At 43.0% G+C, this 24745-nt stretch overlaps 1 protein-coding gene across 1 annotated transcript in view; it reads right to left on the bottom strand.

Annotated features, from left to right (window-relative positions):
- The window catches only part of uri1 (URI1 prefoldin like chaperone), a 53533-nt gene extending 29073 nt beyond the window's left edge, over positions 1-24460 (bottom strand). Inside the window, exons 1-4 of the mRNA XM_070898078.1 lie at positions 24101-24460; positions 18287-18321; positions 14703-14781; positions 12789-12924 (exon numbers count right to left, since the gene is read on the bottom strand). Coding sequence (XP_070754179.1) covers positions 12789-12924; positions 14703-14781; positions 18287-18321; positions 24101-24187 — 337 coding nt within the window. The 5' untranslated portion in view covers positions 24188-24460. The remainder of the gene's footprint in view (positions 1-12788; positions 12925-14702; positions 14782-18286; positions 18322-24100) is intronic.
- Between the last annotated feature and the right edge of the window lie 285 nt (positions 24461-24745).

Raw genomic sequence — 24745 nt, 5'->3', positions numbered from 1 at the left:
GTATAATTGTTATGGATTCTTGGATAAAATATGAGAGACTAAAAGCTCGAAATTTGGTATCGCCCGCTTTGCGGCGGTGACGCCGCCGAGGCGCTACCTTTAGCACCGGGCGGTATCTACCGCCTCAAAGTGGGGTATTCAGTTGTATCGCCCCAAGAGTAGAGTGATAGCACAGGAGGCCTACTCAATTTTTGGCGCTAGGGAAAAAATACTTGAAAAATTCAATAAACCTCACCCACACATCCCCCACTACTGCAACAAATAAATAAAAGTTGAAAAAGTGAAATTTCAGCACTTACCTTGCACTCCGGACAATATCGCCCTGGGATCGTCACTGGACTGACTGCTTTCTCCTGCCAGTCTCAGCGCCAGGCGCGACAGAAGGTGAGAGATTGAATTTTGTAAACGCAGCGCTATGGGGGCGTTGCACTCAGGGACGGCACTAGCGAGCGCAGCACAAACTGTAAGCACCGCCACTAAACCTTCACTGAAATTCGCACCAGGCACTGACAGCGCGGCATTTGGGAGATGCTTAGTGCCCCTGTGGGGCGCTAACCAACAGAATTTCTAGCCCATATTGGTTTAAGCACAATCCTCCAGTCAGAGGTCAGACTGACATTCTCTTTTTTTTTAATTATCTGGAGGCCCTGAAATTAGTTAGAAGACATTTTTGTTGATGTTGAATTTTCTCTAGACGTTTAATAACTTACTTGCTCCTTTTTCAAAAAAGCAAATTGCACAAATTTGCATGCACATCTTGAATTAAGCGCACTCGTGGCACTGAAGAACAGAAGGACCAGGACTAAAAGTAATCCAGGAAACATAGCCATACCAAGCACACAGGCCTAGGTGTAGAAATGGGGGAGCGGGAAATGTGGCATGGATGCCAACTGGCAGTAAAATGGAATTGTCATGCTCGATTACAGCAGAGCTGGCATTCATAGCAAGAAGCAGAAGTAATAGCTATGAGAAAGAAGAGCCACAGCTAAAGAAACAGCAATGGTGTTTTTGGACGAGAGCAAGAAAGATTAAAGTGAGTGGGCAACGCATCAATTGAGCGGGGCCATGGGTAGGCACACCTATTGGGCCCAAGTTTCCACAAGCGCCTAGAACGGCGCAGTCCCGACCTGGACGCACGTTTTTCGCGCCACAAAGTTCGCCTAAAAAGATTCTCAGTATTCTCCACCTACCTGCAGGTACTCTGGCCCTCGGCGCAGCCAGCACGAGCTGTGGGGGGGCGGAGCCAGGTCCCTGCGCCGAAAACAGTGCCGGGGCCTCTGCACATGCGCGCTAGAGTGGGCATGCAAGTGCAGTAGCTCCAGGCCCCCGAAGCACGTAGCCCCTAGCCCTGGCCGAATGGCCTCACTGGGGCTGCGTGAATAAGGCTCCTCCCAAGGCCAGCTCCTGCTTCCCCCCCCCCCCCCCCAGACCCGACACCCGCTCCCCACCCCCCCGCCTCTGGACCCGACCCGACCCCCCCCCCCCCCCCCCCCCCCCCAAACTGGACCCGACCCGACCCCCCCCCCGGCCTGGACCCGACCCGACACGTGCTCCTGCTCCCGCTCCCCTGCCTGGACCCGACCCACGCTCCTGCTCCCGCTCCGCCCACCCTCCCCGACTGGACCCGACCCGCGTTCCTGCTCCCGCTCCGCCTCCCCCCCCCGACTGGACCCGACCCGCGCTCCTGCTCCTGCTCCGCCCCCCCCCCACCCCCCCGCCTGAACCCGACCCGACCCGCGTTCCTGCTCCGCACCCCCCCCACCCCAGACTGGACCCGACCCGACCTCCTGCTCCCGCTCCGACTGGATCCGACCCGACCCGCGCTCCTGCTCCCCCGCCTGGACCCGACCCGCGCTCCTGCTCCCCCCGACTGGATCCGACCTGACCTCTCCCTCTCCCTCTCCCAGTTCTACAAAAATCTTCACTTGCTCCATTCTAAGTTAGTTTGGAGTACGTTTTCACTGTGGAAACTTTGAAATCAGGCGTCAGTGGCCGGACACGGCCCCTTTTGAAGAAAAAATTCTGTTCCAAAGTGGAACTGTTCTACCTGACTAGAACTGCAGAAAAAAAAATGTGGAGAATTGCGATTTCTAAGATAGTCCGTTCTCCACCAGTTGCTCCTAAAAATCAGCTGCAAATCATGCTGAAACTTGGGCCCATTATGCTGGAGGAAAATATTTTGTTTTTATATTTGTAAGATGACTTTGCATACAGCTCGCTCAATCAACATATCTAAACTTGACAATAAATATCACAAAATTCTCCAATCCACAGTTCTTTAAGCCCTATCTGAATAAATGTTTTTGATTATTTATCCTCTATCGAAGGATAAACAATTCTATCCTAAGTTACTCCTGTGCTTCTCCCACTGTATTTATGTCATTCAGTTCTTTTATATCTCGGTGCATTTATTCCACATCAAGAAGCCAGGAAGCACCCGTTCAGACAAGTGACTGGAAGAATTTGGGGCATCTGTGCAGCCATGCCAGCAATTTGGTGGGTTGGGAAGCCCTTTGAGTAGGCAGGCTATCACCGTTTGGGGTTGAGCTGGCAGATGGGCTGGGAAGCACTCAAACTAAGCCAGCAACCACTCTGGAAAGTAGTGAAGGTGGACGAATAAGGGGAAATGGGCAGGAAAGTGTTTGGGACTAGGTGAACAAACAGGTGGGCCAGAAAGCCTTCTGTATGGGCTGCTGAGGCAGTAAGCAGCTGGAGTAAGATGAGATAGTGAGCGAGAAAACAGACTGGCCAAGAAGCATTTATTCAAAATTTTTATTTTTTGTTTTACTATCTTATTTTAGTATAACTATTATTTTTACAGGTAAAAATTCAGATGGACAAATTCAAGATTGCAACTCAAACGAACTTTATGAAATGTTGGTGTGATTAAGAACATAAGAATTAGGAACAGGAGTAGGCCATCTAGCCCCTCGAGCCTGCTCTGCCACTCAACAAGATCATGGCTGATCTGGCCGTGGACTCAGCTCCACTTACCCGCTCGCTCCCCATAACCCTTAATTCCATTATTGGTTAAAAATCTATCTATCTGTGATTTGAATACATTCAATGAGCTAGCCTCAACTGCTTCCCCGGGCAGAGAATTCCACAGATTCATAACCCTCTGAGAAAAGAAATTCCTTCTCGACTCGGTTTTAAATTGGCTCCCCCATATTTTGAGGCTGTGCTCCCTAGTTCTAGTCTCCCCGACCAGTGGAAACAACCTCTCTGCCTCTATCTTGTCTATCCCTTTCATTATTTTAAATGTTTCTAAAAGATCACCCCTCATCCTTTGGAACTGCAACGAGTAAAGACCCAGTCTACCCAATCTATCACCATAAGGTAACCTCCTCATCTCCGGAATCAGCCCAGTGAATCGTCTCTGTACCCCCTCCAAAGCTAGTATATCCTTTCTTAAGTAAGGTGACCAAAACTGCACGTAGTACTCCAGGTGCGGCCTCACCAATACCCTGTACTGCAGAACCTCCCTGCTTTTGTACTCTATCCCTCTCGCAATGAAGGCCAATATTCCATTTGCCTTCCTGATTACCTGCTGCACCTGCAAACTAACTTTTGGGGATTCATGCACAGATACAGAAGAAACTGGTGGACTTCTTCTGGAACAACAGGAAGCACTGGGTCTCTGCCGCGGTCTTGAGTCTCCCGCTTGAGGAGGGCGGTCAGTCGTTGGTGTGCGTCAGCGCCCAGCTCGCGATTTTCCGTCTTCAGACCCTGCAGAGATACCTTTACGTCGAGCCCCCTCCTAGGTGGTGTGCTCTGGCGAGGTATTTCTTCCGCCAGCAGCTCGACCTCAATTATGACACGCAGCTCCTGTTTGTGAACTTGGGGGGTGCCAGGACCGCCCTCCGGGAGCTGCCTGTCTTTTACAGGGAACTCATCAGGGTTTGGAACAAAGTCTCCACCAAGCGCAGCTCTCCGCCGGCTGGAGTGGCGGCCGTCCTGCAGGAACCGCTGCTCGGGAATCCGTACCTCCACGGCCGAGGCTTTATGTGGCGGTCGGAAGAGAGGGCTGTGGCTGGTGAGGTGACCAGGGTCAGGGACCTGCTCGATGGCGGAGGAGCGGGCTGGATGGCGCCAGACACGCTGGCGCGGCGCCTAAATTCTGCCAACGTCCGCCACGCGGCCGATGCCATCGAGTCGCTAAAAACAGCTCTGGGCCCTGACTCCGTTAGGTGCATCGAGGAGGCTCAGGCACGTGGGGAGATCCCGTCCGAACTGACCCCCGTCCGGACGGAATTCCTCATCGGCGCCAAACCCCGGAACCTCCCTCGGGGGCCGGCGCCTCACAACTTGAGCCGCCTCGGGGAAATCCTCTCCGTGCCTTTCAGTTCCGCGCGGAGGGGTTTCCTGTACGGGCTGCTCCTGCACACCCTCAACTTTGCCATCCTCGCCGGCCGTCCGGACACGCCATGGCGTACCATCTTGCCGTCCGGAGGAGGCGGGGGTCCCCGATGGAGGGCACTCTACGCAGGGGTCCTCCCACTATTCATCGGGGACTTGGCCTGGAGGGTGGTGCACGGAGCAGTGCCGTGCAACAAATATTTAAGCCGGTTCACGCACTCCCAGGCCGCCTGCAATTTCTGCGGTCTGGAGGAGTCCGTGTTCCATGTTTTTATTGAATGCACAAGGTTGCAGCCCCTGTTCCACTATTTGAAGGGGCTGCTCCTGAAATTCTGGCTGCACTTCAGTCCCACTCTCCTGATCTTTGGGCACCCTGTGCGGAGGGGAGCGGGTAGGTCCGAAGGCCTCCTCGTAGGACTGCTCCTGGGCACGGCCAAGGGTGCCATCAACCGGTCCAGGCAGCGGGCGGTCGAGGGGGTCGTTCAACCTGACTGCCTGCCTCTCTTCCGCTCTTACATCCGGTCCAGGGTGTCCTTGGAGATGGAGCACGCGGTGTCCACCGGTACGCTCGCGGCCTTCCGCGAGAGGTGGGCACCGGAGGGACTGGAGTGCATCATCACGCCCGGCAACCAAATTTTAATTTGATTTTACGTTTTTTAAGTTTAATTTGTTTTAATTGCCGGTGCTTTTAGTGTCCCCCTCTCCTTTTATAGGGGGCACTGGAAAAAAGGGAAAATTTGATTTTAGTGCCCAAAAAAAAAAACCACACAAAAAAAACAAAAAAGGGCCTTGTAAATGTCTTGTGTGTGTCATCCAGGTCGGGTGGCACGGATACATGTTTTATGTTTTCGCAGGTAAACTCAAAAGAGTTTCATGCACAGATACAGAAGAATCTGGTGGACTTCTTCTGGAACAACAGGAAGCACTGGGTCTCTGCCGCGGTCTTGAGTCTCCCGCTTGAGGAGGGCGGTCAGTCGTTGGTGTGCGTCAGCGCCCAGCTCGCGATTTTCCGTCTTCAGACCCTGCAGAGATACCTTTACGTCGAGCCCCCTCCTAGGTGGTGCGCTCTGGCGAGGTATTTCTTCCGCCAGCAGCTCGACCTCAATTATGACACGCAGCTCCTGTTTGTGAACTTGGGGGGTGCCAGGACCGCCCTCCGGGAGCTGCCTGTCTTTTACAGGGAACTCATCAGGGTCTGGAACAAAGTCTCCACCAAGCGCAGCTCTCCGCCGGCTGGAGTGGCGGCCGTCCTGCAGGAACCGCTGCTCGGGAATCCGTACCTCCACGGCCGAGGTTTTATGTGGCGGTCGGAAGAGAGGGCTGTGGCTGGTGAGGTGACCAGGGTCAGGGACTTGCTCAATGGCGGAGGAGCGGGCTGGATGGCGCCAGACACGCTGGCGCGGCGCCTAAATTCTGCCAACGTCCGCCACGCGGCCGATGCCATCGAGTCGCTAAAAACAGCTCTGGGCCCTGACTCCGTTAGGTGCATCGAGGAGGCTCAAGCACGTGGGAAGATCCCGTCCGAACTGACCCCCGTCCGGACGGAATTCCTCATCGGCGCCAAACCCCGGAACCTCCCTCGGGGGCCGGCGCCTCACAACTTGAGCCGCCTCGGGGAAATCCTCTCCGTGCCTTTCAGTTCCGCGCGGAGGGGTTTCCTGTACGGGCTGCTCCTGCACACCCTCAACTTTGCCATCCTCGCCGGCCGTCCGGACACGCCATGGCGTACCATCTTGCCGTCCGGAGGAGGCGGGGGTTCCCGATGGAGGGCACTCTACGCAGGGGTCCTCCCACTATTCATCGGGGACTTGGCCTGGAGGGTGGTGCACGGAGCAGTGCCGTGCAACAAATTTTTAAGCCGGTTCACGGACTCCCAGGCCGCCTGCAATTTCTGCGGTCTGGAGGAGTCCGTGTTCCATGTTTTTATTGAGTGCACAAGGTTGCAGCCCCTGTTCCATTATTTGAAGGGGCTGCTCCTGAAATTCTGGCTGCACTTCAGTCCCACTCTCCTGATCTTTGGGCACCCTGTGCGGAGGGGAGCGGGTAGGTCCGAGGGCCTCCTCGTAGGACTGCTCCTGGGCACGGCCAAGGGTGCCATCAGCCGGTCCAGGCAGCGGGCGGTCGAGGGGGTCGTTCAACCTGACTGCCTGCCTCTCTTCCGCTCTTACATCCGGTCCAGGGTGTCCTTGGAGATGGAGCACGCGGTGTCCACCGGTACGCTCGCGGCCTTCCGCGAGAGGTGGGCACCGGAGGGACTGGAGTGCATCATCACGCCCGGCAACCAAATTTTAATTTGATTTTACGTTTTAAAGTTTAATTTGTTTTCATTGCCGGTGCTTTTAGTGTCCCCCTCCCCTTTTATAGGGGGCACTGGAAAAATTTGATTTTAGCGCCCCAAAAAAAAAAACAAAAACCAAAAAAAAAAGGGGCCTTGAAAATGTCTGCTGTGTCACCCAGGTCGGGGGGCATGGTTTTAATGTTTTATGTTTTTGCAGGTTAACTCAAAAGAGTTTCATGCACAAGGATTCCCAGGTCCCTCTGCACCGCAGCATGTTGTAATTTCTCCCCATTCAAATAATAATCCCTTTTCCTGTTTTTTTTCCCCCCCAAGGTGGATGACCTCACATTTTCCGACATTGTATTCCATCTGCCAAACCTTAGCCCATTCGCTTAACCTATCTAAATCTCTTTGCAGCCTCTCTATGTCCTCTACACAACCCGCTTTCCCACTAATCTTTGTGTCATCTGCAAAGTTTGTTCCACTACACTCTGTCCCCTCTTCCAGGTCATCTATGTATATTGTAAACAGTTGTGGTCCCAGTACCGATCCCTGTGGCACACCACTAACCACCGATTTCCAACCCGAAAAGGACCCATTTATACCGACTCTCTGCTTTCTGTTAGCCAGCCAATTCTCGATCCACGCTAATACATTTCCTCTGACTCCGCGTATCTTTATCTTCTGCAGTAACCTTTTGTGTGGCACCTTATCGAATGCCTTTTGGAAATCTAAATACACCACATCCATCGGTACACCTCTATCCACCATGCTCGTTATATCCTCAAAGAATTCCAGTAAATTAGTTAAACATAATTTCCCCTTCATGAATCCATGTTGCGTCTGCTTGATTGCACTATTCCTATCTAGATGTACCGCTATTTCTTCCTTAATGATAGCTTCAAGCATTTTCCCCACTACAGATGCTAAACTAACCGGCCTATAGTTATCTGCCTTTTGTCTGCCCCCTTTTTTTAAAAACAGAGGCATTACATTAGCTGCTTTCCAATCCGCTGGTACCTCGCCAGAGTCCAGAGAATTTTGGTAGATTATAACGAATGCATCTGCTATAACTTCCGCCATCTCATCAGGACCAGGGGGCTTGTCTACCTTGAGATCCATTAGCCTGTCCTGCACTACCCCCGAGTGATAGTGATTGTCTTAAGGTCCTCCCTTCCCACATTCCCGTGACCAGCAATTTTTGGCATGGTTTTTGTGTTTTCCACTGTGAAGACCGAAGCAAAATAATTGTTTAAGATCTCAGCCATTTCCACATTTCCCATTATTAAATCCCCCTTCTCATCTTCTAAGGGACCAACATTTACTTTAGTCACTCTTTTCCATTTTATATATCGGTAAAAGCTTTTACTATCTGTTTTTATGTTTTGTGCAAGTTTACTTTCGTAATCTATCTTTCCTTTCTTTATTGCTTTCTTAGTCATTCTTTGCTGTCATTTAAAATTTTCCCAATCTTCTAGTTTCCCACTAACCTTGGCCACCTTATACGCATTGGTTTTTAATTTGATACTCTTCTTTATTTCCTTGGTTATCCACGGCTGGTTATCCCTTCTCTTACCGCCCTTCTTTTTCACTAGAATATATTTTTGTTGAGCACTATGAAAGAGCTCCTTAAAAGTCCTCTACTGTTCCTCAATTGTGCCACCGTTTAGTCTGTGTTCCCAGTCTACTTTAGCCAACTCTGCCCTCATCCCACTGTAGTTCCCTTTGTTTAAGCATAGTACGCTCGTTTGAGACACTACTTCCTCACCCTCAATCTATATTACAAATTCAACCATACTGTGATCACTCATTTCGAGAGGATCTTTTACTAGGAGATCGTTTATTATTCCTGTCTCATTACACAGGACCAGATCTAAGAAAGCTTGCTCCCTGTAACATACTGTACTAAGAAACAATCCCGTATGCATTCTATGAATTCCTTCTCAAGGCTACCCAGTGCGATATGTAGGTTAAAATCCCCCATGATTACTGCCATTCCTTTGTCACATGCCTCCATGATTCCCTTGATTATTGTCCGCCACACCGTGAAGTTATTATTTGGGGGCCTATAAACTACGCCCACCAGTGACTTTTTCCCCTTACTATCTCTAATCTCCACCCACAATGATTCAACATTTTGTTCATTAGAGCCAATATCGTCTCTTACAACTGCCCGGATACCATCCTTTATTAACAGAGCTACGCCACCTCCTTTCCCTTCTTGTCTATCTTTCAGAATTGTCATTACATGGGTTGTTCCTGCCACTTGCCAAGTTGGAATTGGTATTTCCTGCTACTTGCAGCGCTGCATTGGCTGCTGCCCAGGGCCAGCCTTCACTGCAATGTGTGCACGCACTAGGTCCGTGCAGCAGAGTAGGTCTCCAGTCGTTCTGGTTATCCCTTGCCACTAGATAAAGACCTAGCTCTGTCAAGCCCGTGTGGTGGCTGTTGCACATCAGCCACCACACGTTAAAAAAATCCATGCACGGGCATCTTCCCCCCCTTCAATTGGAGTTCAGGACTGGAATATCACGTCCTTCATTGAAACATCTGTGAACTCGTCCCTTTTGGTGTGGAAGAAAGTCATCCTCGTTCGAGGGACCGCCTATGATTGGTTGCTCTCAAAAAAATAGTATCGATTGGATTGCTCAGTTCTGACCTGATTATTAACTGCTCATTGGTACTTGCTGACAATTTGGTCTGTAATTTAAGAGCTAAGTTCAAATGACAGCCAGTCATTTTTGCCCCACTGACTTGATGGACATATGCTACATATTATATAGATCCATATTTAGACACAAAATTGAACTGCTAAATGGCTAGCAGTTCTGTCTACAATGTAAACATGTTAAAAAAAATAAAAAGAACTTCAAAATCATATTTCTAACACTCAGTAAAGAAACTTCTCGTGCTGTAAAAGAAAATAAAGTTTAATTTGCAATCAGGAAATTGAAAATGCAGCATTATAATGACTGCATAAACAAAGGAAAATGACAGGGCAAACATTTCATAAAATCATACAGCCTTGAAGTTTGCTCTAGATCATTAAATTTCTGCAACAATTAGGCCTTTTTACACAGCAGCAAATTGGTATGGTTGCCATAGCAAGCCTGAGCCTTGAAGCCATATATCTTAGATTCTGGAAAGGTCAGACATAGACAGTCTAATAACTCAAGAGCTGTTTGACAGATTTCAACCAAGCATGGTCAAATAATAATATAAAACCATGTCTGTGGTTGTTAAATGCTGGAGGTCATGGAAAAGGTCATAGTTCTGGAATATTTTTGCCCAACTCAAAAAGATAATATGAATAACTATCTGGATCTAAAGAACAGCTTTAGATGGGAGGTTGAAGTTATTGAAAAATGCTATGCCTTAAATAAATGTTAAACATTCAGCCAAATCACTGACAAATACATAATAAAACTCCATATTAAACCAAATCTGAACATGAACATAAGTATAACTGCGACTAGATACGCTAAAAATATAAACTAGAAAAATGCTGAAATTATATATGAATTACACCAATCTAAGTTATCTCTTTAAAAAAAAAGCTTACTATTTAGCACAAAACCACTTTCTAGAAACTGGCACAGTGGGTCATTTGAGAAAGCTGTACATTTCTGAATTGCATAATTTAAATGGTATGCATGTTTGAGACCATGAAATAATGGTACTCCCTTATATGCAAATGAACATTCCTGTACATAGGAACAGCTGTAGGCCACTCAATCCCACAAACCTGTTCCACCATTCAATTACATCATGGCTGATCTGTACCTCAACTCTTTTTACCCACCTTTTCTCCATATCCCTTGATACACTTACCTAACAAAATCTATTGATCGCAACCATGAAAATTTCATAGGACCCAGCATCCACAGAGTTTTGGAGCAGAAGTCCTGTTCTCCATTATTCTTTGCATGAAAAAAATGCTTCCTGATTTCACTCCTAACTTATTCTGGATTCCCCCTCCAGTTGAAAGTTTCTCTGTATATACCCTATCAAATCCCTTTATCGTTTTGAACATCTTGATTAGATTATCCCTCAACCTTCTAAACTCAAGTGAATACAAACCATGTTTATGCAACTTGTCCTCATAATTTAACCCTTTAAACCCAGGTATCATTCTGGTGAATCTGTGCTGTGCCTCCTCCAAGGGCAATAGATCTTTCCTATTGTTCGGTACCCAAAACTGACTGCAGTGATCCGGATAGGGTCAGACCAAGGCTCTGCACAACTGAAACATCATTGTTTTTGAATATGTTTTGTACCTGTGCGCTAGCTTTTAGTGATGTGTGTACATGGACACCTAAATCCTTTTGCTCCTTGTCCCTCACCGTTCTAAAAAAATATTTCAATTGGTCTTGGTCAGAACCAAAGTGTATAATCTCATACTCCCCCTGCCATAGTTTTGCCCGCTCACTTAGTCTGTGTTCCTTTTTAACATCCTGCTCCCATCTACACAAATTACTGTGCCTCCTAACTTCGTAGCGTTTGAAAACTTTCTCGTACAACTCTCTATTCCTTCATCCAAGTCATTAATATATATGGTGAAAAGTTAAGGCACCAGAACATATCCCTGAGGAACATCACTTGTCACAACCCACCAGAGAACATTCCCTTTACCCCTACTCTCATTTTCCTCTCTTCCAACCAATTATCAAGCCATGTCACAAGGTTACCACCAATTCGGTGTACTTTCATTTTTGTTAATCTTGTGTGAAACCATATCAATTGCCTTTGGAAGTCCACATAAGCAGCCATAAACATTTTCCTATCCACCATGCTAGTGACCTCCTAAAAAAAATTCAACTAGATTAGTCAGACCTATCTTTCACAAATCCATGCTGACTCTCTTTGATCAGCTCATATTTGTCCAAGTGCTCAATCACTGTCCCTAATGATAGATTCCAATAACTTTGCCACAACTGATGTCAAACTGACATTTGTGTAGTTACCTACTTTCTCCCTCCCTTCCTTCTTGAATAATGGAGTTACATTTGCAATTCTACAGACATGTCCACTTTATTTTCCTGTAACCGAACTATGACTCAAGTCTCCTTACAGCCCAACTCCCCTACAAATGCAATCAGTGAATTGTTGAGTGGACAATCAAGTGCACCAAACCCAATGAAGTGATTATGTCAATGGATGATTTTGCAAACTTGGACACCATTGTATAAGAGATAAATATTGCATTGAGCTAATCCAGTGGCAAACTGAATTGAATTGATCAGAACTAATTATTCTGTAGTAAAATTATTTAATTCTAATGAAATTGTTTATGTAGAATTGCAAATGTAATTGCATGTGAAGGTACAGGTGTAGTACTTCTCAATGTTTTGCATTAAAATGTGTTTTGCTCCACAGCTGTGTTCCTGTTATTTCAAAACAATAGACTATCTGACTAAACATCTGAGCATATTAAGCAGATAGTTCCTTTCAGTGGAAGAACAAGGAGTGGAGCAAAATCTCAGCACTGTCCCTGGGGATAGTGGAACTCAAACTATTCGGAGCATGAATGTAGAAACTAATGTGATCTGAGCCTATCCTCAGAACCACTTAGACTGCCTATCTGGAATCAGGTATATCTTATAGTTGGGATCACCTTTTGAAAAACATGGTCTGAATTGAAGTAAATTAATTCATTTTTTTTTTTTAAGTACTAATTTTCCACTTTACCCATGTTATTTACATTGCTTAATTCAAATACTGTATAATTCCAAATTTTCAGCCAGAATACTATTTTGAATTATCAGTACAGTGTATTTCCTTTGAAGACTCATCAAGAATGCTCAGCTAGCTATATACCCAGGTAAAGGCATTTGTGGAGTTATTCCACAGCCTCAAAAAAGACCACCACTGAGTAGCACATAAAGACCACTAGGCTCATGTCAGACCAAACACCAATATATTAGCACGAGTAGTTCGTTCTGCCAATGCTGAACCAAGCAGTAAATGAGATTCTTTATCCTTAAATGTCCTCAAGATCAATTACTGTTAGCCACTTACCTCCAAGGACTTCCTGTTTGATATTCTCCCCATGAAAGGTCATGTGGCTAATATGACAAAACATATGAAACATTGTCCCTGCAACTACATTTAAAAAGAACAAAATTCAAGTTTAAAATTTAAAGTAACTCACGTTTTTTCCTGTGCTCCACCAGGCCAATAGCTTGCTTTGCAGAGCACTTGGCAAACCAATTGTCACCTAGTAAAACAGTGACCTCATTTGTGTGGATTAGCTGTCCTGGCATAAATGCAAGTGGGCCAAATGGCACCTGTCAAAAAAACAATTATTAAATAAAAAAGTTTATATGAACAGCTGAATGGTCTGTATTCATTTTGTAAATTGTATTTCAACTTTTTAAAAATAAAACAGGACAATGTAAATCATTATTATTATAAGAACCACTTAAAAAGTGCCCTTTACCCACCAAAGATTTGTGCTAGAAAACAAATTATCGTTCTATTATATAAAAGTTTGGAGGGCATCCATCACACTTCAAAGTGTCAAACATATACAAAGAATACCGTGCTCTTTTTCTAACTGGGAGGTGAAAATTTATAAGCACGTAGCAATTCCTCAAAGAGTTTCCCCCCCCCCCTCATTTTAGATTTGAGCTACTCAAAAGTATGCAACCAAAAATGGCACTTCTGTGTGAAAATTAATTAGATTAACATTAATAATCTAGAGAACAGGAGTTCAAATCCCACCAAGGCAGTTTGAGAATTTGAATTCCATTCAAAAATAAAAGTCTGGAAATAAAAAAATAAAAAAATAAAAAAACTGGTATCAGTCTAAGTGACCATGATTGTTTTAAAAATCCAACTGGTTCACTAATGTCCTTCAGGGAAGGAAGCCTGCCATCCTGATCTGGTTTGGCCTATGTGTAACTCCCAAGTCCCACACCATAGCTCTTAACTGACCTCTGGCCTAGCAAGCCACTCAGTTATAGCAGGGCAACTAGGGATGGGTAATAAATGCCAGCCTTGCCAGTGATGCCCACGTCCCAAGAATTTTTTTTTAATGTATTAATTGGCACAAGGAAACATCTTAATTGAAATATTTCAAAAAGACAAATCTATCCAAAACACACAAAAAGACATTTGCACAAACTTAAGTATTCTGTAGAAAATAAGACAAAACAGGCAACTAAATATGTTGACAATCACTTCAAATGACAAAATTGAGAACAACTGTTTGCTGATCTCACAAATTAAGTAGAGAATTAGTATGATGTCTTGGCCAAAAGGGTAATTACTCAACAGTATCAATCATGTTAAAACCAAGTAGCTGGGCTACCCTGATGACCCCGTTAAAATGGTGAATAATTCAGCCAAACAGATCAAGAAGGTCCCATGTTCAATCCCTGGGTTGTGGCAAGTTAGTTCTCATTGCTGATTACGATCTAGCAGCCTCATGTGGGCAAGATCGTGCTCAACTATGACACATATTGCACTTGAATAGCCTGAAGTAGCTCACCATCTATGCTCATGCATGAATAGTCTCCACGTGAATGAGGCACTGGGGGGCACTGTAAAGCCGTCACTCAGCAAGGAGTCCACAGCTTCAGGGAGCAGAGAAAATTAGCAGAAAAAAAACAAAACAGCTAGCCAGTGCCCATAGCTTCAGAGTGTCAAAACACCATGAATTATGCTAATAAAAGTTATGGCTTAGACCAACTCCAAAGGAGAAAAAAAAAATAGAGGATGGAAATGATGGTCGATTCTGCAATGTGACATTAAATATTTTATAGGAATGTGCTTTATTATCGTTGAGTGTAAGTCTCAATATGCAATGCTTTTTTCACTGGAGATGTGCACCCTCTCTACTATACCTCAAGAAATCCTCCACAATAGCATAACTTGACTCACTGTGAACAATGTCACTGGGGAAATCAAGGATAGCTTGCCGTTACCCCCGATTTACAAGTCTAGTGAAAGTCAAATAGGAGTTCTCATAAGGAAACAAGCTGATTTTTCAATTTATATGGGAAAAAAAAAAATCTACATAATTCCCCAGGAGAATTTTTTTTCAGAATGATTTCATACTCACCATAACATCATAAGACACTTTGTCAGGCAAAGTTTTAAGCCTTCCTTGAAGTGCTTCATAGCCACTTTGTACTTTAATCCTAAATATTGAAATGTTAACGTTTGAATTTTTAAATTTCTCAAACAAGTTAATTATGTATCCTGTATACTGCTACTTGCTTTCAAGAAATACGTAACTCCTGACTTTCAATATTATACCAGTTTAGAGATTGTTAACAGAGTACAAAAATATAGGCTGGCACTCCAGTGCAGTGCTGAGGGAGTGCTGCACTGTTGCAGGTGCCAGCTTTTGGATGAGACGTTAAACCAAGGCGCCAACTGCTCTCAGGTGGACGTGTAAGATCCCATGACACTATTTTGAAGAACAGGGGAGTTACCCCGGTATTCTGGCTAATATTTATTCCTCAATCAACATATCAAAAACAAATTATCTGGTCATTATCACATTGTTCTTTGTGGAAGCTTGCTGTACGCAAATTGTCTGTCGCAATTCCTACGTTACAAGTGACTACACTTTGGAAGTACTTCATTGGCAGTAAAGTGCTTTGGGATGTCCGGTGGTCATGAAAGGCATTTTTTTTTTAAAGAAAAGAATGCATTTCATGCCTTTATATAAAAGCACATTGGATAAACTGTAAATGGTGATAATTATTTGAAACAGCTGAGGACAGCATTTATACAATTCCAAAATTCCTACAGAAAGTTTTCTAGCAATGCACAAAAAGCACTTTTATAGTTATTTGACTACTTTATAAAATTGGAAGAGTGCTTTTTGACTAATGGTAAACTATTAAATAATCTGTTAAAAGGAGGGAAAATGTAACCTCCAGTTCCCAATGGATCAGTGAGTAAATGAATTGCAATACAGACCAGTGAGATCTCAAGTTCAATCCCTATTCTGTACCAAGTTGGCCAATCTCAACTGGGTTGATGAAGGCACAATTCCAGCTCAGTGTCCTTGGACTGCAGGGCTGTGTCGGAAAATAATCCAAGAAGAAGCCAGGGCAAGTGCATAGAAATCAGCAGCAGGAATCCTGACCAATTTCCTCCCATCTCTAACCTAGGAGTGTGAAGGCCAATTATAGCCTCCCCCACCCCCTACCAGTGCCAGTTAATTCAGTACTTGGGATCTTCCTAGTCAATGATGCATTACCCTGCATTTAAAAGGATGAAAGAACTTGCATTTATATAGTGCCATTCAGGATGTCCTAAAGCACATCACAGCCAAAGCATTACTTTTATAGTACAGTAACTGTTGTAATGCAGACAAACGTGACTGCCAATTTACACACTGCAAGGTCCAACAAACATGAAATAAATTATATGATAAACTGTTTTAATGATGTTAGTTGAAGGCTAAGTGTTGGCCAGAACAGCAGAAATGCTTCGGCTATTCAAATGTGCCAATGGGGTTGAAATTGGTCAATGTCAGTAACATAAATGAGTGGATAGTGAATTGGCAGCCTGTTGGGCATGGTGTGAAACAGGTTGTCAATTTGCTATCAACCCATTTTGCACTACAGGTACTGATGTAAACTGTAAGAAATTGGTCAACATCTACTTGAGCAGGCAGACTCACCTTGGTTTAGTGTCTCATCTGAAAAATGGCACCTAAAGGTGCAGCACTCCCTCAGTACTACACTGAAGTGTCAGCCTAAATTATTTGTTCAAGTCTGAAGTGGGGCTGGAATCTATGACCTGCTAACTTAGGTGAGAGTTCTACCACTGAGCCATCTGGGAAGTGGGGGGGGTGGGGGTCCCTCCATTAACTTCATGAGAAAACTAGCTGTTTCATAACATAAATTGAGTGACCATAGATTAAAATTTGACAAGTGTACTTACATCATTAATACTAACATAGTATTTCATTTTTCCCATATGTAATATTGTTCAATAAATGCATTATACAAAGAGGTAGTGTTCACCTCACTGGTATGTTGAGCACATGACACAGTAACTGTTAAGCTGGCCTGTATGTTGTACTGCTATGCATCTTTTCAAGAATACGTGATCATTTTTCCCAGTAAACCTGTTACGGTCATCAGGGTGAAGTGGTAGCTTTGTTAAAGCTAGGATATGTCTGTGCAAGTATTTGATAGTAACCCAATGTTCTGGCTCTCTAAGTGGTGTAGAACTGGCTTATAAATGGATAGTCTTTGGATACGGAGTGAGACAAGGAAACAATACTTCTATGTGATAACCAGATGGCTTTGTGATTCTGGTTAGGCCAGGACACCCAATGTAATATAAAGATAGGTAAAATAGCTAGGGTCTGATAGAACAAACCTAGGATCACAGAAGCTACAAACCACAACATTTCTGTTCTCTGTATCAAGGTAATATTGCTTGCTCTACAAAGAAATATTTTTGAATTTAACCTCTATGAATGTGTTTATTTCTGGTCTCCGAAGTGAAATCAAAACTGCTCATCTCTATGAACAGTCTTGAAACATAATTTATGCAATTTGCAAAGCACAGGACATTCATTAGCTTTTGGACTGTGAATACCAAGTTATGAGTTATTACTGATAACAAAATGCTGATATACAGAGTCCTATATAGATATCACTTGTTTACTGTAAAGCACAGCAAGTATGGAAATTATATTGATGTTGAAATTCCGAAGTCTCGGGCCTGTACGGAGTTTCTACAGACCCGGGAAAGCATTGGAAGGCATTGGCAATGCGCATGTGCTGAAAACTGGCTTTTCCGATCAATCAAGCTGGAACTTGACAGATCTCACGCATATCGGGAGTGAGGGCATTTGCTTGGGCAAGATTGCGGTATTCACACATATCTTACCCAGCAAATGTCCTCAAAAATCTTGCGCCTGATAAAAGCAGGCGCATAGCCTACTTTTACAGGCACAAGTGTTTTAAAACATATAAAAATGTGTTCAAATAAAATTATAAACACACATTTTATTGTTTAAAACCCTCCCCACTACGGTAAGTTTATTTTTAGCCATAATTTAAAAAACTTCTCCCCCAAAAAAAAAAAAATCGGGAACATTTTATTTTTATAAGACATAATAACTTTAATTTCAATATGTGTGGTCTGTTTATTTTTTATTATTTTGTGTGTTTGGTTTTGTTTCCATTCATAGCACTGAGGACTTGTAGATACGCGAGTCTCAGTGCTCTTAATGGGAACCTGTGAATACTTACCCGATTGGCTGAGCAATCACACGTGACTGCATCTTCTGCGTGGGAACCCTCCGGACGGGAGCGTGCTTCGCAGCGCAGGAAGAGAAGGCCTCCCCACTGCAATCCAGGGCGCCTCCTAGACCACTAGATACTTTCGTAAAAATTCTCCGGTCGGGAGGCAATTGTCCACGGGAAGACCGAGGAGAATTTCTGGGCCATTACATTTACCAGTGAGAAACTAGCAAAAGAACATACAACTATTAAGCTGCATAGAATGTGTCGTGTTTTTCATTCATTTTCGCTTTATATTGAAAAAGGCCACTTACTTATTGGTGGGATTACATCATTCATAGTATTTGACAAGCAAAATGATCAAAAAAAAATGCTAAGAGAACTTAATACCTAGAGTAAGCATGTTCACTGAAATGTTTGGACTTACCAGTGCTGGATTTTTTCCTTGCAGCTTGAGACCACCTGTTATTAAAATAGACAACTGCTCATGAAAAGCAATGTCAAGAATTCCAAGATTGTTCATACTGTAAACAAAAATACAGCATACAACTGCAACTTAATTGATCAAAAAATAAAAGTATCTGAAACAAATCCACTTCTCCATGGGACTTCACGGTTTGGTGATGTGCAACATTACAGTATCTGAAGGTAGTTCTTTGTTGCTTTCACAAACTTTCACCGTGAACTTTAGTTTATCTACCTCAATCATTTTTTAAAAAAATATGATTATGCTCTCCTCAATTTGAATATGAAAATATACTCTTTGCTAACTGCATATATTTACCATACCAAAACAAATTTGTTTGAGATAAATGCCTGTTTATTTTCCTGAGGCACTGAAAATAATTTTTTTGAAGAACTGTTTTTCCCTTATTTCACAATGGCTTAATCACAATATGTAAAACTATTACCACTTAATTTGAGCAAGATTTGAAGCAAAACAGTTAGGTCATTACAGATTACTGTAAACAAGCTCAACCTGTAGGTATAAACATGATCACATAAAAAATACAATAATTTGCAATGAGATTTCCTCCACCCAATAAAAATTCTACTACTTATTTTGTAAATAATGTACTTTATAGATAACCCAAATAGGAAAATCGGTCAATAAAAAGATGACAGCCTAAAAACATTGCTATAATCCAGGAGATATATCTGACAATTAATGGATTAGGAACATATTTTGACATACAAACTGGGAAAAGATGACTTTGGATAAAAATTCTTACTTGTCTCCAAGTATATCAGCAAATAAATTCTATACAAATTGTAGCAGATTTATAATAGTACAACTCAGAACAGTTTATATTAATTTCACTTAATTCTTTTGTACAGAAGAGGAGTAGAATTCGCATGAACTTCTAGAGACAGACAGAAAACAAACTAACACAGCTATGCATGGATCAAGGGGCTTCAGAGCTGGAGCTGGATGCCACTGAGTAGGAAGGATAAAAATGTGCTAGAACAGAATCAAACAACATCCTTAGTTATGCTTGAAATTATTATAAAACCATTCACCTCAAAATGTTTTGCACATCTGTTAATTATAACCTTGTTCACATGATTAAAGGCTTGCATTTATGCAGCACCATTCACGACCACTGTGCATCTCAAAGCACTTTACAGCCAGTGAAGTACTTTTGGAGTGTAGTCACTGTTGTAATGTGCTGATTAATAAACAGAGTGTCAACATGAAGACATAGACCACGTTGGGCCCTTTTTAAAATTTCCAAGATCTGATGACTTAAGGTGCTATATAAATTGAAGTTCTTACTACAAGACCTTTACAATAAAAGGTGGAAAAGTAAAGAATCTTTGGTGATTATTGATCATGCTCCAGTCAATATGACGTTAACAAAACAAGTAACTCAGACCTATTTTAAGAATATCTAAGAATAGGTTAAAATAAATGATTTTAACATTTTGTAGTTTTCTGCTGAAATCACATTTGAAATGTTATATGCAATCTTTAGCGCCTTATCTTCAAAGTGCAAGAGTTCAAAGAAATGATTGCAGAACTTGAGTCATGAGACTTTTTAAAAAGAGAGCAAAATAAAGATTGGGGTTCTCACATGGGGATAAGGTAGAACCTGAAATATCAACAAACTATAAATATATTTTTTTAGGTTTCTTAAAAATTGCAATTATCATAATGGAGACATTTGCCACTCCATAAAAATAAAAAATAGTTTTTCAGGGCCATAACATTTGTTAAGCAGTCAATACAACAACAACTTTAATTTATATAGCACCTTTAACAGAGTAAACCATCCCAAGGTGCTTCACAGGAGTGTTACAAGACAAAAAAACAAAAACAAATAAAAACGCTGTTAAAACCTCAGTTATACCTAATCCAACAAGGTTCATCATTTAATGGGGTATTTAACAGCGATATTACCGCGGAAAGGCCCAGGTTTGTCAGTTTCACTGATTTCCCGGATTACACTGATTGCCGGCAATGGGGGCAGCCAGCGTCGGAGTAGTGAATGACCGACAGTAATTTCAGTATTTCTGTATAGAAACAGCATTACATCCTGAAGTTGCTGTCAGTTTCAGAAAGGTAATAACGGCAAATGCTGTTATTTCACCGTTATTACCCACTGCAAATTCCGGCTCCATGTGTTGGTTCTTTGAAAACATTTAAAGGATATCATGACAGCTCAATCTCAGAGGGAGGAAAATATGGAGTTACATCTCAAATACAAAAATAACATTGATAGATGGGGGAACATGGGGTAACATTGATACAGGTTAAAGAGCATGTTGGGACATAATATATCAAGCACTCCTAGCTCAATGAGGCTGCATGACCAACTACGTTCTGTTAAAAAATACCAAAGCTAGTCAACACACACTGTTAAGCTCAAGTGCCTTAATAGATTACAGGTGGTTTATACGAGTACAAAGAATTTGCAGCACATACGCTGAATGCAAAAGAAATATAGACATTACACACTGCAGGCTACAAGCAGACTTACTTTCAGTCAAGAGAGACATTAATCACAGTCACAAAGTTACCTTTGGCATAAACACTATTATTTAAACTGAAGGAGACATTTTGAAGACAATTAGCCAATTATAAGAAAACTGAAAGATAAAGCGAATACATCTTTAAAATAAAGTAACTGAATTTTTATCTGTAAACCTGTTAAAAACAGACAAATAGCTGGGGCAAATAATAACACAGCTGCAGACTATGTTTAAATTGAAATTATACTTCCAACACACAGAAAATGAGTCATTAGCATGTAGCTGCTAAACAATCAAATAAATATACAGATGGTGAACTTCATAGTATTATACATCATACATTGTGCCATTTGAACACCAGAATAAACTCAAACCATCTTTTACAATATGTTCTTGATTATTCACTGTAAATATGTCAAATCTGCATTTCAAACACAGTTGACAAACAAAAACTCTTAGCTCAGCATTTACAAAATATATTTGTTTCTCACACCAACAGTTTCACCACTGGTATTATCTGCTATAGCGACATACCTACATGAGCAGAATGCTGCAGTATGGGTGTGCACTTGTTTTGGTCAAACCAATAAGGTTGAAGTTCAATGTCACCAAAACAACTGCAAGGTCACCTCACCCAGGAAGGGCACCACTAAATGCCTGAATGACTTTCTCACATTAAAATGCATATTGCTATATTTAAATGAATTAGGCGACTGAATACATTTTTTTTAATTGATGTTCTGCAGTACATATACATCAATGTGCAAGTAAATCAAGGATTGTACTCGTCTGGATACTGCTGGAGAGACTCCACAGAGAAATTACAATGTAAGCAGTGAATTGAGGTCCATCTTGAATTCAAACGTCAAATGTAATCGAGGTCCAGCATAAATACGGTGAGATCCTAATATTACATGAGCATAGATGTACAACAAAGGGAAGTAAACAACAGTTGTTAATTGCTTTAATATGCCACAAGAATTGATTATTTGATTTCAGAACTCATCAAGTTCTGAAGTAGAACATTCTATATTTACTGAAATTTAATTTAGTGCCCCTTTTCTGTTGATCACTTAACACGTTTTTATTTGTACAATAGTTCAACATTTGAGCTTGATACAGTATCACAATATACCCAGTATTATAATCTGGTCCTAGCAATGAAATAGGTAACAGAAGACAGAGTGGAATTACCTCATATATAGATAGGCAGTGCAATTCATTTACTTCCATTTAGAAAAATGAGTTTATGAATATTTGACAATTTCAGCTTAACTTCCATTTGTAACAAGAAAGAAATAGATTGTCAGTTATTAATCCAAGTATTTCAGTTATGAAATTTTCAATTTGCCCATCAACACCCCTAGATTAATGTTTGGCTCAACAACTCCTTGAAATCAGTTTTCTCATGTCAGTCATCAACATTCACTAAAACAAAATTATTATACAAAATGCATAAATGCAATTTTTTGTTTAAAGTTTGACCCATAGAATGACTCCCTCTTAAAGCATGACCTTACAAATTATCGACTGGACATCTATTTCTACATGTTGCATCTACTGCCATACAGTGATTTTCTACTGTGTACTTCTGACAGAGCAAATCAACCAACCAATGCCTATTTTCAACATTAGACCAATTAGTCAAATAATTAAACTGATAACCACTGGAGACAGAGTTTATCTAGTCATTAGATTAGCCATACAGATCAGGATATACCCAAATGTGGGTATGCTGAGTTAGCCAAGCTCAATGGGACCATGGTAGAATGTGGTTGGCTTCAGTGCCAATTTTGGGCTGAGGGCCGGATTTTGCTGTGAAAATAACGATGCGGCCAACAGCAACTTCCAGTGACCGCATATGCGCAGTTAAATGCGGAAATCCAGAAGCTGCTGTCCGAGATGCGACATTACTCTGCAAGCTTCCTGAAAACAGCATCTTGCCGTATGACTCACCATTCAAATGTACTGAACGGACTTACCTCAGATATCGATTAAACTTGGCAAAAAAAGTTAGGGTTCGTCCATTCCAGTCCAAGTAACGGCATTGCAAGTCTTAATTATAATCAAACCTCTTTGGCATTGAAAACTAAGTTTTACAAGTGTGAAGTCCCATTTCTTCAGCTTTTAATTATAATTGGAGATTTTGTTTTTAATTAAATCAAATATTTTGTTTGTCTTTGTCTCTTATCTCTCTCTCTCTCTCTCTTAATGCAATCTTTCATTTTCTGTACCTGATTTGACATTGATTTAACTATTCTGACACTTCCTGGTTTCGCTTCAGGACAGACAGTTGCTTGCCCCGTTCACATGGGTCCTGTCCCAGATGCCCTGGAGAAACTGCTGTGTGAAACCCCGAAGAAAGTCAATGGACAAGTGCAAGTCGAACAAACGCCGCTCACAGCAAAATCCGGCGCAATATCTTCAGAAAGAGAAGTGATAAAAGTTGGAGGGAACCTCACAGAAAAATCAAACAGCTAACGAACATGACAATCAGAATCGACCTAAATTTAACATTGGGTCGATTCTACCCGTGTCATGTTCCTTAGCTGTAAATTTATGTCAAAGATTTAAAACTATTTTTTCATTAAAACTTTTCACTACTGGATCTCTGTATTGTACAACTGTTTTGATTTGCTACCATGGGCAGGAGGTGGTTAGATCAGTTTATTTTTGGAAATTAAGTCTCATGTTGTTCAGCTCTCTGCTGCGAAGAGTAAACTAAAGAAAGTTCGAGAAGGATTTAAGCAGCGTGACATCATAAGTAAAGCTTTAAAGGGGCAGCCGAATTAGTGTTTATTATTTTCAGTTTCGACTCTTTTGCAAATCGAATCTCTAAGGTTTACTTTTTTTGTGTGAGATACGCCGCTTTTTTTTTTAAAAAAAGCAAATGGCCGGTTCCTTTCTCTTCTGCAAAATGTACCCGCGACGCTGAGCGGAGGTTTCTAACCGAACGGGGACGAAGCCCATGAAACGGGCACAAAGTACAGCAGCAAACTCCCCGCCACACCGCGGGGAGGGGGGTGACGGAGCTGCGCCCAGTTGGCCGGCAGGAAAGAGCTTGCCGCGGGTTGGCGGGACCCAATTTACATTTGAAGCCGCGCGGCGCGATCCCTTTAAAGACAAGCTGGGCTGAAGGGCGCGCGCCCGAGGAGCCCATTCCGGCCGAGGCCGCGCGTCCAACGGCTCCGTCTCCTCATTCTTCAAACTCTCCGCCCGACTCTAACACAACGGCCGCCGCCGCCGGCCTCTTATTTACGGCCTTTACCTTTCCGTGCTCTTCTCGGAGCCGCGGGAGTCGCTGCGAACGGGGCGGCTTGCGGGCGGCGCAGGGCCGCTGCTGCGAGTCCGCCATCTCCTTCAGACCGAACCGAGCGTGTGTTCAACAGACACTCGAGAGCTGGGAGTCCTAAAGAAATGTTTATGGATGTGATAGCTGCAGCCGCGGAGCTCCTCACTCCTCGTGCACATAGAGAGAGCAGGCGTTTTCATCCAGAAGGTCGGAGCGGGAAACATTTCACACTCGCATTATTATCCCACCGGCTTCAGCCCAGCTTTTTACAAGGAAGCCGCTCGGTGTCCGCACCGCCTGCCGCTCGGCGCCATCTTCCTCGCCCGCAGCATTCTGGGAGCACAGGCACCAAAACAAGCGGCGGCCCGCACATGGCACCGGGAGCGCAGCACCAACACACACGCACACACAAATAATATTTTAATTTAACTTGTTAAGTTTCATTTTTTAACTTACAGATTGTTGATGCTTAACTTCCAATAGGCAACTGCCTGCTATAAAGAGAAGATTCAGCACCTAACGCTGCCCACTCAACTCCACTGTCCTTTGGGGACAGGGAAACAGTCTGCCTCACTGCTGCAAGCAACACCAACACTCATGCATAGAGGTGGCATTATCTAA

Source organism: Pristiophorus japonicus, chromosome 13 (assembly GCF_044704955.1).
Source record: "Pristiophorus japonicus isolate sPriJap1 chromosome 13, sPriJap1.hap1, whole genome shotgun sequence".
Taxonomy (NCBI): Eukaryota; Metazoa; Chordata; class Chondrichthyes; family Pristiophoridae; genus Pristiophorus; species Pristiophorus japonicus.
This window is presented reverse-complemented; position numbering and strand designations above follow the sequence as displayed.